The 13657-nt window shown below is 35.5% G+C and overlaps 2 protein-coding genes and 1 pseudogene across 2 annotated transcripts; 2 read left to right on the forward strand and 1 right to left on the reverse strand.

Moving 5' to 3' along the window:
• The first annotated feature begins 2782 nt into the window (after positions 1-2782).
• LOC104721537 (ATP-dependent 6-phosphofructokinase 6) lies at positions 2783-6510 on the forward strand. Its single transcript, XM_010439544.3, has 13 exons — positions 2783-3138; positions 3705-3751; positions 3832-3871; positions 3979-4041; positions 4137-4274; positions 4535-4693; positions 4793-4846; positions 5087-5155; positions 5263-5392; positions 5481-5737; positions 5836-5884; positions 5965-6119; positions 6215-6510. Exons 1-13 carry the CDS (start codon positions 3034-3036, stop codon positions 6335-6337), a joined length of 1389 nt encoding a protein of 462 aa, XP_010437846.1. The 5' UTR covers positions 2783-3033; the 3' UTR covers positions 6338-6510.
• Positions 6511-7687: 1177 nt separating this feature from the next.
• Positions 7688-8563, reverse strand: LOC147933605 (uncharacterized; annotated as a pseudogene).
• A 3878-nt stretch (positions 8564-12441) lies between these two features.
• LOC104727604 (putative F-box/kelch-repeat protein At3g43710) lies at positions 12442-13587 on the forward strand. The gene has a single exon (XM_019231755.2). It carries the CDS (start codon positions 12469-12471, stop codon positions 13585-13587), a length of 1119 nt encoding a protein of 372 aa, XP_019087300.2. The 5' UTR covers positions 12442-12468.
• The last annotated feature ends 70 nt before the right edge of the window (positions 13588-13657 follow it).

Consider the following 13657-nt stretch of genomic DNA (forward strand, 5'->3'; position numbering starts at 1 on the left):
AGCCGAGAAGTCAGTCTCGGTTCAAAAATCAATAGTTCATCATTTAGGAGGGGCAAAAAAAAGCTTAATTAATGTTAACTTAGTTTTTTTCGGTTAGAGATTTTTATGGGGTTAGTGGTGTTAATGATTGTTTAAGTAGTACTGTAGTTCTTAATTTTTTTTAAAAAATTCAAAAATCAAAATAAATCATGTCTGATTATAAAATTAAATTTAACAAATTCCAAAGTGATTTAAAAAAAATAAATTATGTTTAAACTTTGAGTGAAAACTTTGCTAGTTTGAATATAAATTAATGAAGATTTTCTAAATCCTAGCTTGATTCATGAAATTTTCTATATTTCACTGAAAATAATGTATAAATATATAAAAAGTGAGTCTCAAAAATTATTATAATTATATTTAATGATTTGTTGGAAGCCGACAATTAACACATAAATGTAAATTAAAAGAAACGTAACGTCAAATTTGCTTTATAACCGTCGATGCAAAATGTAAAATATGCAACAACGTAACGTCAAATTTGCTTTCCACCTTTCGATGTAAATGTAAAGCATGCAAAACGTAACACCAAATTTGCTTTCCAACATTCATTGTAAATGTAAAAAGCATGCAAAACGTAACGCCAATTTTGCTTTTCAACAATTTGTATAAATGTAAAAGCATGCAAAACGTAACGCCAATTTTACTTTCCAACAATCGATGTAAATGTAAAGCATGCAAGATGTAACGCCAAAGTTTGTTTGTTTGCTCAGTCAAATCGGTATATCTGTTACTTTGACTTATTTGTTATTAGATTAATTTTATATATATAGTGATTGTTCATTTCAAAACTTCTATCATATGAGTTTGCTTAAATGTATGAGTAGTTTGACATGTTTTTTTTATATATATGAGATATAATATTTGAATAATTCTCATTGTGACATATAGTTTTGTTTTTAAACTAGTGATATGATCGAATGTCAAAATGGATAACTCAATCCAAATCCATATCGGTTCAAACATTTTGGTGCCCATCTATTTATTTTATTGGCTAAGAATCTTGAGATTTATATATCCAAACCCAAAACCATAAAATTTTCATTAGCTTAATAAGTTATATACTTATATGGGTTACCTATATATAAATTAAATAAAATATATTCTTTTTAAAATGTACCATAAATTTATAAAACCAACTAAACTTTTTCATAGTAAATTCTTCCACGTTGAGAGAAAAATCGGGCGAGTGAGGACCACGCACTTCGATTTTTCTCTCTCAAAAAACCTACTTCTTCTGACCACAACCTCGTGCGCCGACGTCGGGTCCTCCGTCAATTCCGGTGGCGGTGAGGACCCTCCGATCCATGGTTCTTCATTCGCGACTTGTTGCATCATCCCGGCAAAGCTGTTGGACGAAATCAAGGGAGCGGTGGAGAGGAGAAGCATCTGCGAGACGCCGACGGTAAAGAGCTCTACCGGAGGTGTTGCTACGCGGAGCGGAAGAGGGAGATCCACGGCGAAGAACGAGAGAAGAGGGTAGATAGATCTGGAGATTGGAGATCTTGGAGGTTTCACCAGATCAGTTATGATAGGGGAGGTAATCTCCGATCTGGTGAAGCTAAGCCACCGTCGACGGTCCTCTTATCTACTCCCTGCTGCCTCTCTCTCTCACGACGGAGCATGGAATCCTCCACGACGAAGGACAGATCGGATCTCTTCCTCCTTCTCAAAACGGTTCTACGGTGGCGGGATGGCAAACGGATCTTGGATCACCATCTTCGTTCGGTTACCGTCGTCCAAGCTCGCCGAAGGTCCTGTTCGGGTCGAGCATCCGCAATTATGGACGGCAGCTACAAAACGAGTTCTTCGTTTGTAGATTAGGGTTTCACGTGTAGCCGGTTTAATCCGGTTGTTGTAACCCGACCGGTTTTATTTTTCTAACGGTTTAAATGAGTTGGACCCTCTGGGATTTTTGTATGGGCCTACTCCGAAAATAGCCCACTGGGCATTATATGTTTATAATTGAAAGCTTTTTAACAAAAAAAAACTTTTCATAGTAATAAATTAAAATTAAATACATGTGTATTAAAATAGAAAAAGCAACCTACAATCCTAAAACCATTAAACAAATAGTTTAAAAAGCTCTTAAATCTTCTTTATATGCATTTCTTTGACTTTGTTTTCCATTTTATTGTTTACAAATGATGACTTGAAAAAAACTATTAACAACATTATAATAAATAACAATAATAGCTAGCATTAAAAAAATAGTAATATATAGTAACACATAAAACAGAAAAAAAATCCTAACATACATTTCAGATATCTTACATATTTGTAATTTTATACTATTTATTGATGAATCTATGGATAATCGTTGACAAAAAAAAAAAAAAAAATCTATGGATAATCCTATAATCCTAGTGGGTTAACCTATTAAACCCACAAATCCAATATACTATCTCACCAAAACCCACTTTAAAAACATAATCCAAACCCGGTGAAAGCTTGGACAAACTGAGTATTATTTATTTACCCATTTTTGACAATCCTGCAATACATTAGCTTGCCATTTTTTTTTACATAATAATTGGTAAATGCTAATAATTCAACATATATATGATCTTTCTCTTTGCCATGTACAATATATTACTCTGATTTTTAGATACTTAGTATAGAAAAATATATAAATATATATGCATGATCTTTCCCTTTGCCTTGTAGATTTCTTTTATTTCTTGAAACTGGATAATTACAAACTTTTTAATAAAAATAAAATAAATTTACATCTGAAAACCAGAAAGTGACAATTGGAAAAACCAGCCGTCGTTTTCCGCTGGTATTGCGGTAATGTCAGATAAAAGGTTCAAAACGACGTCGCTTTCTAGTTTCGTAAAAAAAAAAAAGCCCCTTTTGTTCTCTTCTTACTTCAATACCACTCTGAGCTCTGAGAATTAAAAAGGATATATACACATTGCAATACGCTTCAAATTCACATTCGCTTTTACGTCACCGGAGAAAAAGAAAACAGAAAGAAGAAGAAGGTCTTCGATGGCTTCCAATGGCGTCGATGAGCAAATTAAGTTGGTGGAAGGACCTGCTGGTTACGTGCTCGAAGGTGTTCCTCACTTGAGCGATTACATTCACGATCTCCCGGTATTACTACTTCCTTTCTCTATCTCGATACGATTCCAGTTCCACTGATTTTTCCTTTCTTGCAAATCGTCATCTTCTTGGATCGTTTGTGTATAGACTTACGACTTTGGTATCGTCGTCGCCGATTTGGTCCGTTTATATAGCAAATGCGAAATTGTTGTTGTTCTGTATAATTGAATTTTTATCCCTATTTTTTAGTAGGCTCCGGTTGTTTCGGGTTATTGTAATTTGGGATTTAGATGAGATCCGGTCGCTATCATGGAGAATTTACATAAATATATATATATATATATATATATATATTTATATTCTCATAGTGCAATACAAATGTTAAATCAATGTCAACGTGGTAATGGATTGGTGCACATATGCCTACTCGTAGTTGAATATGTTTGACTAGATCTATTGATACTGTAGTGAAACCCTAAGGATACATCATATATTTATAAATAATGGAAATGGAACGACTGAATTAGAATTATGATTGTATAATTAGTCCATTTCATGTTCTGTTTTATTTTTCATTTCTTTGTAAATCACTTCTGCTGTTCTCGGTGGTTTTACAGACGTATCCAAACCCGTTGCAATCGAATCCTGCTTATTCAGTAGTTAGGTGAGTTCAGTTGATTGTTACTTGTGAACTTGCTTGATTGTTAGAGATGATGATGGTCAGTTACTTTGAGTTTTTTTCAGGCAGTATTTTGTTGATGAGGATGATACAGTCCAGGAAAAGGTGAAAACTTACCGCTGCGTTCTTTTCTTACGTTTTGGCTTTTTGTTCTCTGCGTATGTGATATGTTAGCAGCACGTTGCTAATTTTCCTTTTCGTGTCATTTATAGATTGTTGTTCACAAGGATTCTCCTAGAGGGACACACTTTAGACGTGCAGGACCGCGCCAAAAGGTATTTCATCTCTTTCCATGAGTTTCCTGTGGTATGCAGCATCCTCATCTTACGATGTAAAACCTGCTGATGTATGGTTTTAATATTGTGTTTAGGTGTATTTCAAGCCAGCTGATGTGCGTGCCTGTATTGTCACATGTGGTGGCCTATGCCCCGGGCTTAATACAGTAATCAGGGAGATCGTGTGTGGTCTTCATTTTATGTATGGTGTTACAGAAGTGATTGGTGTGGATGTGAGTTCAATTTCTGGTTTTAGACGGTATTTTCTGGGGATGAGAATCTCATTGTGTCACAAACTTGTAGACCGAATGCTTTGTTCTGTAACTGCTATTGCATAGTGTAATAGATAGAGCTATGTCAGTTTTAATATACATATGGAGACTATATAACCTCTAGTAACTGGTGCACATTAAAACGGAAAGCAAATTATAGTTTGGCTATTATTGGTTGAGTAGAATTTTTTTTTTGGCTCATCTGGTTTTCGATACTGCAGTGCGGGTTTCGTGGGTTCTATTCCAAAAATACTGCTGCACTAACACCGAAGACAGTGAGTGACATCCACAAGCGCGGGGGAACCATACTAGGAACATCCCGAGGGGGACATGATACATCAAAGATTGTCGACAACATACAAGATCGTGAAATAAATCAGGTATTCGACAATAATTTTGTTTAGTTATTTCAGTTTGTTTGAGTGCTATGGAGAGCAGTTCTACTAATAACAGTTTGTTGCTTTATTTGTAATATATAGGTTTACATTATTGGAGGTGATGGAACCCAAAAAGGAGCAAGTGCAATATATAAGGTTAGTGAAATGTTGTGTATTATTGTTGGATAGTACCTATGTAAATCATTTTATGAAGAGAACTGTCTAATTAAATTCCATGGAAGACATTCTACCCTCATTAAAATGAATGTTTGTCTGCTAGAAACATAAAGAGGCTTTCTAATAACTGGACTGATAAAGCAGTGATGTTCGTGTACCTATTAACATCGAAATGACTTTTAAGTTGGGTGAAGCAGTTGTTTTTGACTGATTCTGCAGGAAATTAGGCGTCGTGGACTTAAAGTTGCAGTTGCAGGAATACCAAAAACCATTGATAACGACATTCCAGTAAGTCCAAGATTTTCATAATTGTAGTTTGCACTCTCAACCTTTAACCTCTTCTCCCATTCTGGCTAGTTCGCAAGTAGCTTGATTTGATAGTATCTCTGATTCAGGTCATTGACAAATCCTTTGGATTTGATAGTGCGGTTGAGGAGGCTCAACGTGCTATTAATGCAGCGCATGTTGAAGCAACCAGTGTGGAAAATGGTATCGGACTTGTCAAGCTAATGGGTCGCTACAGTGGTAAGTTCACAGAAGAGGTATACTAAAAGTAGACCACAAAAGTGTTTTTCCCAACTCTTTTATCTAATCTATGGCTTCTACACTGCAGGGTTCATTGCAATGTATGCTACTCTGGCTAGTCGAGATGTCGACTGCTGTCTGATTCCCGAGTCTCCTTTTTATCTTGAAGGCAAAGGAGGGCTTTATGAGTTCATTGCAAAACGGCTCAGAGAAAATGGCCACATGGTTATAGTGGTTGCTGAAGGTGCAGGGCAGGATCTTGTTGCAGAGAGCGTTGAACAGCAAGATGCTTCAGGAAACAAGCTCCTTAAAGATGTAGGACTATGGATGAGTCTTAAAATCAAGGTATCTATATTGAAATTTCAGTCTTATATTCATCTAGAAGACGCGAAAATTCTGTGGGTTTATTACCCTTATTTTCCTTTTCTGCCTTTTTGTAACAGGAACACTTTGCGAAGCAGAGTGTGTTGGACATTACTCTCAAATACATTGGTACGTTTGCCTCTTCAAATTTAACTAAAGCTACTATATAAGTTCATGAAATATGAATAATGATTCAAACTATTTTTCAGATCCGACGTATATGATCCGAGCTATTCCAGCCAATGCTTCCGACAACGTCTACTCAACTCTCCTCGCCCAAAGCGCAGTCCATGGTGCAATGGCTGGCTATACCGGCTTTGTCTCTGGTCTTGTTAATGGAAGGCATACATACATTCCCTTTAACGTTAGTTTCTCTTTGCCTAAATATCTATCCATGTCATTAGATCATCAACTTCTCATTTTTTTTTAATCCTTTATTATTTTCTTTTCTCTGGGCAGCGAATAACGGAGAAGCAAAACAAAGTTGTGATTACAGACAGAATGTGGGCGCGGATGCTGTCGTCGACGAACCAGCCTAGCTTCATGAACCCTCCTAAAGGAACCACCGTGGTGTCTAACTAATGTTGTGTCGAAACTTCATTTCTTCATTTGTAATTTTGACCCCAGCGAGGTTTGGATCCTATAGGTAAGACGGTATCATTGTTCTCGTGAACTTTTTTTTTGTTGAAGATACAAAGTTGTTGTGAAGTTATGCTATTGAAAAGAGAGAAACCGAGAGTTTATGTTTGTCGTTACTACCCTCTTCATAAAGCTAGACCAACAACTACATTCATGCTTCACTTTTCCTTTCTATATAAAAAACAGAAGATGGAATCGGTAATGAAATCTTAAAGCTCTATCACGTCCACTACTGTAATATGCAAGACTTCATGAGATTCAATAAACTACTAGTTATATAAGACACCTTTTTTATATAAAGATAATTAATATGCTTCACAAAAATATTATTTAAGCTTTGATATTATCGTTTATTAATATGTGTTTTATTTACAAAAGAACGCTAAAAGTATCTCCCAATGAGTCAATATATGATATAAAAATTTCCAATTCTTTTTCTTTATATAACATAGATGAGTTCTACTTCAATGGATTTTTATTTTATTTTTTACTATAAAAAAAATTCTAATAAATATTATTTTTATTTGACAATTAATTCTTTTTATTAATAAAAAATACAAACTAACTAATTTACTTAAAATTTGTAACATTTTCATAAAATTATTATTTTTATTTAAATTAAGCATTTGTTTTTTAGGTTGTGTATTTCTTTTTTTGTTGATAGTTTGAGCCTACCAGAAGTCATTCATTCTATACCAAATTTGTGGATGCCTCTTCGCATAGGACCATGATCGGACTCAAGAATCTCATAAGGTGTCCGACCTTTTCATATTGTCTTGTCAAGTTGGTCACCTATATAAAAAAAAAAAAACAGTTCTTAAGTTTTTCAATCTGACTTTTTCATTGACTACAATGTAACGGACAGTAGATATGCAGACCAAGTTCCTGATTCGCGTTCATAATTTGCACACGAATAAAGTTAACAAGCAAGGAAAGCTATGGGAAGACGTCTAAGGACTGCAGAATCTAGTAAAGTTCGATGCTACAACGAGGCTCCTCAACTGCAATGGAAATCTGTTGGTGATTGAAAACTCTACCCTTACGGAAATTTTGATCACGTCAATTTCTCTACAGGCTATAGAAGGAGAGATGTGGGGAGAGATTTTATCAAGAAACGTAGCCGTGGAGCTACCATGTCCGATGACAATTCTCCATACCTTAAACGTTCAAATATGAGTGGAGTAGAGAGTATTGTTAGCGAGATTTTGAAGTAGCTAGCTATGAGTGTTTGAAAACACATATATGTCTGCCAGATTTCCTTTTTTTTTTTTTTTTTTTTTTTTTTTTTTTTTTGCTAAAGTGCAAATATCAATCATATAAAATGAAAAGTTTGGTGTTACAAAAGTTGTAACCTATTTCGTTGGTTTCTCGGCAAAAAAAGTAAAACAAGAAAGCAACCGGGCAAACTTTGATAGTCCTAGACATCTTCGTTGTAGCCATAAACTCATAAGCTTCTTAAATCGCTTATTAAGATTCCTTGCCATGATGGAATTCTTGATCTCTCGATCAATGTTTTAAAGATAACAGACTGTGCAGTCAATTTGGGCAGAGTTGGTGGCGAGCTGTGATTAGTTGTCTGCAGCCAAAGAAGCAGATCTGACCAAGTGTGGAAAGTGATAATAGGCTGTTCCAATCTCCTGCTGACAGTATGCCAAAGTGAAAGCATAGTCACAGGTCAAAAACAAGTGATCCCTAGTTTCAGGGTGAGTGGAACATAAACCACAAGTTGGACTAATCTGCATACCCCAACTCTGAAGCCGTGTCTTTGTAGGAAGGCGATTAAGGGTTGCTGTCCGCATGGTGAAAGCATGTTTAGGTGTTGCTCCTTTGAACCATACCGAATCTGCCCAGTCCACGACCTCAGCTCTAGGTATTAGGACGGACCAAGTTTGTGACGAAGAGAAACCATTGCAGCTTCGGTTGTCAACCATCCATTCATAAGTGTCGAGCCCCTGTTCCTCACTTGGCACGTGTATACTAGTTAAATGGACATGAAACATCAAGGTCTGTTCGGAACGCGGGGCCATGTCTACCAATAAAATTGATCAGTAGGCCAAAAGGAGTCTAATTATCAAACCAGAAGCTAGCTGTTCTGCCATTACCGATGTTGCACTGATGAAACGTTCTGCCAAGTCCCTTAGCCTCAGCATACACTTCCAATTCCACGAGTCATTAGGTTTTTCTATGAGGTTCCAGAAGCTAGTTGAACTGCTAAGGTTGTGATGTTTATGCCACGCCACCCATAGGGAACCACTATATAAGAAGAGAAGCCAGATCATTCGAAGGCATAAAGTTCTGTTCCACACCGCAAAACACCGTAACCCAAGACCGCCTTCTTTTTTTGGCAAACAACATACTTGCGACCAAGCCACTTTCACCAATCCCTTCTTATCTATTTGACCTGACCAGAGGAAAGATGAGCACAGCGATTCAATCTTTCTGATACAACCAAGCGGAAGAATGAAGGTGGATATCCAGAAATTCACTGTGCCAGAGATTACAGATGCTATAAGCTGGACTCTTACCGCAAAAGATCAAGTGAGAAATCTCCAAGTCTGAGGTTTTTGGATGATAGGATATATAACCAGATTGATACCTTGATTTGAGCAAGCTCGAGAAAACCTCCATGGTCAAGACAAACAGATACGGGGAGAGTGCATCCCCCTGCCTTAGACCTTGAGTGCTGTTGAAGAAGCCCCCTGTGTGCCCATTAACTGATATAGAGAAGCTGGCCGTAGAGATACATTCTTGAATCCATCCTATGAATTTTTCAGGCATATTAACAGCTCTTAATGTGGAGATAACAAAATCCCAACCCATGGAATCAAAAGCCTTTCTTAGGTGGACTTTAAGCATTGCACTAGCAGGGGTATTCTTCTTGTTATAACCATGTACGATTTCAGTAGCAAGCAGCACATTTTCCAATAAGAGGCGACCAGGCATAAAAGCAGATTGGGCATGGCTGACTATTCCGGGTAAGATACCTTTAAGTCGACCTGCTAACAACTTGGAGATGACCTTATAGACTGTGTTTAGGCAAGAGATTGGCCTGAAATCAGACATGTTTAGGCAAGAGATTGGTTGAAATCAGATTGGCGAGACTTCCTTTTAGTTGTTATGAATATCTTACACACTTTTTGCTGATTGCGTTCTCATTTTATGGATTTAGAAAGACCAAAATCTTATTGTTTGTAGCATTCGCTTGAAGAACATACCTTATGAAAAAGCAAGTTCACAGTACTGGACGACATCAAAGAAGGATAAATGCATCTGCAAGACCTTGTACACTAGTTCTATGACACAAGTTTGAAGTTCTTGCAGTCTCCACAGGTTAGTGAAGTCAATCACCTGAGAAAATTGAGTCAAGTAGTTAGTAAGTATTGACCCAGAAGTTCAGAACAACACTCATGACTCAGAAAACGATATCATGTTTCCAAGACGAAATAGCATTTTTTGGAGTTACAATAAGCAAAAAAGACAAATCAATAATTATCTCAAATACATCATCAGCAATTATAGGATCCTCTCTCTCTATCACACACACACACTTTCATGTCTTTCACCCTGAACAAAAGATTGAGACAATCCATCAAAATCAACTAGATCAGGATTTCTTAGTGTTCTGGTGTGAAAACTGAGTGTAGTTTACAGACAATGACAATGTCTTTATATAGACTGAGAAAAGACACAACATGAACCAACACAAACTAAGAGTTTGTAACTCTTCACACATGTAAAAGACACATCATTTAATGTATGAAATCAATTAAACTTCAGAAACTCAATTATATATTCCAACACAATCAGAACAATAGGATCTAAGGCCGTGCTTAAGAAATTGATAGCTTGACTAAAACATGTTAATGCAATCAATAAGTATAAGCCAATCACTAAGATGCAGTTCCGTATAGTTCAACATGGGAAGATTCTCGGCATATAAAACGCAAAAAAAAATCCAAACGATTTTAATCAAAATCAAGAAAAACTCACAGAGGTGTACTTCGAATGGTAGCAGAAGCAGCCTCGGCGGCTTAGTCGTCGAGTTGACTCGTCATGAGTCATGCCCGCACATACTTTCTGGGCGATGACTACAGGGGATCGATCACACACAGTGATCGTTACTAAATCGCTAAGCTTTCTGTCAACAGTTTACTCTGCTTTCCACGCCGAACGTTCACTTCCCCGTGAAAAAAACAAAAAAAGTCGATTTTTCTCAGAGGAATTATCTCGAACACTTGGTAGGTGTGTGAGTCTGATAATGAGAAAGACAAGTCACGCACAATTTCAAATAAGTCGCGCGGGGTATGTAAATTACTACTCTTTAAAACTTAGGAGCGTAACTTCTTTTTACCTGGTTGGATTTGGGCCCAACTCATCAGGCTTTCGTGATATTAAAGTATATCAAAATTATTTTTTACTATTTGAGTAATAAATCTTAGTTCCATCCACATCAATGACAAAGAATGTTATACAACGAATTACGATTAGTACATGAAACACACATAATTTTTACAACGACCAAGAATGTTAGTATGTTACGTTATCAATTTATTATTTATTACAAGAGAAAATTTATACAACGAATTACGAATTTCTTTAGCACCAGCATATCCGTCATGAATACGAATTACATAACCATATAATTATCATTGACAGGTGTATTCACCAAAATTAGCATAAGTCCTCGAATACTTATATTTATATATGGATAATTTTTAAGTTCATTGTGTTAAGTCACGATTTTTTAACTTCTACTATTTTATTATTATTATTATTATTATTATTATTATTTTTTTTTTTTCTTTTAGTGAAATCTACGATGTTAACTGACCTCGCAGAATCACAGGTCAGTTAACAAAGAGTTGAACATTGATCTACTTCCAGTTTATTACTTAATTATTATCCAATCGCCGTGCACGGGTGTACCTAATATTGTTTATTATTTTAAAAAGTAATAATTAAAAAGTTTTACAGTTTTACATGAAAATAAAAAGAGATACACACAAAAAAAAATATAGAAATGCAACCTTTTGAAATATATATTTCAAAAATACCCCTTTTTAAAATTTTCATTTTTGTTCTCTTTTACAAAATTACAGATTAATCTTTAGATTTTTTTTTATAGGTTTGAGTCCTTTATTTTATATTTAAAATATAGTTTTTAGGAGGAAGAATTTAGTATTTAGGTTTTAGGGTTTAAAATTTAGTCATTTTGTATGTTAAAATGTATTTTTGAAAATGGACAACATGAAAGAGTATTTTTAAAAAATCACATAGAAATAAGGATATTTTTGAAAATGTCTCTTTCTTGATTTTAATGTATATTTTTGATTGAGTTGTGAAGATTTCCAAATCTTAGGAGGTTATTCAATTATGGTTTGTAATGGATTTGGAAAGCAAAACAAAAATAATGTAATATTTAATCATCGATTTATTTTTATTGTGAAATTCAAGTATTATCAATTTTATGATTTATAAATATTTCTTAAATCATATGTTATTTGTTTAACAATTTATTTTCGGGTTTAAAGTTGAAAGTGAAAAATAGAAAGATTCAAATCTATGAATAAAACATATTATTTCAGTTTTTTTTTTCAAAAACAATAAAATAAGAATTTTCAAATCTTATATGGATGTACAAATTAATGATTGGATAAACCCTTTAAATTCATTAAATTGTAGATTAAAATTTTTGAAATCAGTGATTTGATAGTTAGATATTGGCTGATCTGGTTGTAAATCTTATATATATATATTTTTTCCTTTTTAAGAGTTATAGAAGATACTTTATTTTATAAAAAAAAACATAAATAAGATACATAACAATAATACTATCACAGGATAATGAACAAATATTTTACGCGGTATAAAGTATACTTTTTCCTTAACACGGTGATAAAGCTTTGTTATTTTCATTTATTTATTTACAAAAGAAAGCTATAAAAGTATAATGAGTCAAGGACATAAAAGTTTCCTTTTTTGAGGAACTGTAGTATATTGTATATATATAACCGAAGTGGGTGAGGAAGAGATTATTATAAGAGAGAAAGCTAAAACGTTCCAAGATTTTGTTAATGTCCAACGGAGAAGAGCCACCGCTTAAAAGAAGAAGGATGACGACGTTTGGTTTTCTGATGCTTCCTGATGATTTGGTATTAAATTGTCTAGCTCGTGTCTCAAGAATGTACTACCCGATGCTCTCCTTAGTCTCCAAGAGATTCCGCTCTTTCCTTACTTCAGCGGAGCTTTACCAAACCCGAAACCTCTTATGCCGCACAGAGAATATTCTCTACGTGTGCTTACGATTCTTTAACGTTTCTAACCACCCACTACGTATGTTTACTCTTTGTCGGAGACAAAAGAGCTCGAGGAACGTTTTGGTCCCAATTTTATATCCCGATTCTCTTCCCGAGCACTTGCCAGGAGTTGCACTGGTTGGTTCCAATATTTATGTCATTGGCAGTTTAATAAAGAACAATGCATCTTCTAGCGTTATGGTCATGGACTGTCGCTCTCACACATGGCGTGAGGCTGTAAGCATGCGTGCTGAACGTGTAAACCCATCTGCTTGCGTTCTTGATGGAAAAATATATGTAGCAGGAGGCTGCACAGATCTGGATGCAACTAACTGGATGGAGGTATTCGATCCAAAGACTCAAACTTGGGAGTTTGTGTCTAGTCCTGGCGAGGAAGTATGTAGGGAATTCTCTAGTTGCGAAAGTATAGGTTATGATGGGAATGTATACGTAGAATCTATGGGGACATATGGGCTTTACGAGCTGCATAAAGGTAGATGGAGAGAAGGACAATCATCGTTGGCTAGAGGTGGTAACTTATCATCTCGATGTGTGATCGACAACGTGCTTTATCGTTCTAGGAGCTGGGGGATCGATTGGTATGACTCTGAGGCAAAATTGTGGAGAGAGTTGAAGGGTTTGGAGAATTTGTTTGGCATTCGTACTTATGGTCGTACTACTAAATGCGTGAATTATGGTGGAAAAATTGCTTTTTTCTGGCTGGAGAAGGTGGGGTATAACAAGCGTTATCAGAAAACAAATATTTGGTCTGCGGAGATTACGATTGAAAGACGCGAAAAAGGAGAGATTTGGGGGACTCTTGAGTGGTTTGACGTTGTGTTTACAACCAATGAGGAACGTGTTAATTTAACACATGTCTTTGCTGCTACTCTTTGATTGATCATCGTTTTATTTTCTTTACTTTTAAGGGATTGTTTATTTTGCTATATATCACAAAGCTTGCTTG

The sequence above is a fragment of the Camelina sativa genome, chromosome 11, assembly GCF_030686135.1.
Source record: "Camelina sativa cultivar CO46 ecotype springtype chromosome 11, ASM3068613v1".
Lineage (NCBI taxonomy): Eukaryota > Viridiplantae > Streptophyta > Magnoliopsida > Brassicales > Brassicaceae > Camelina > Camelina sativa.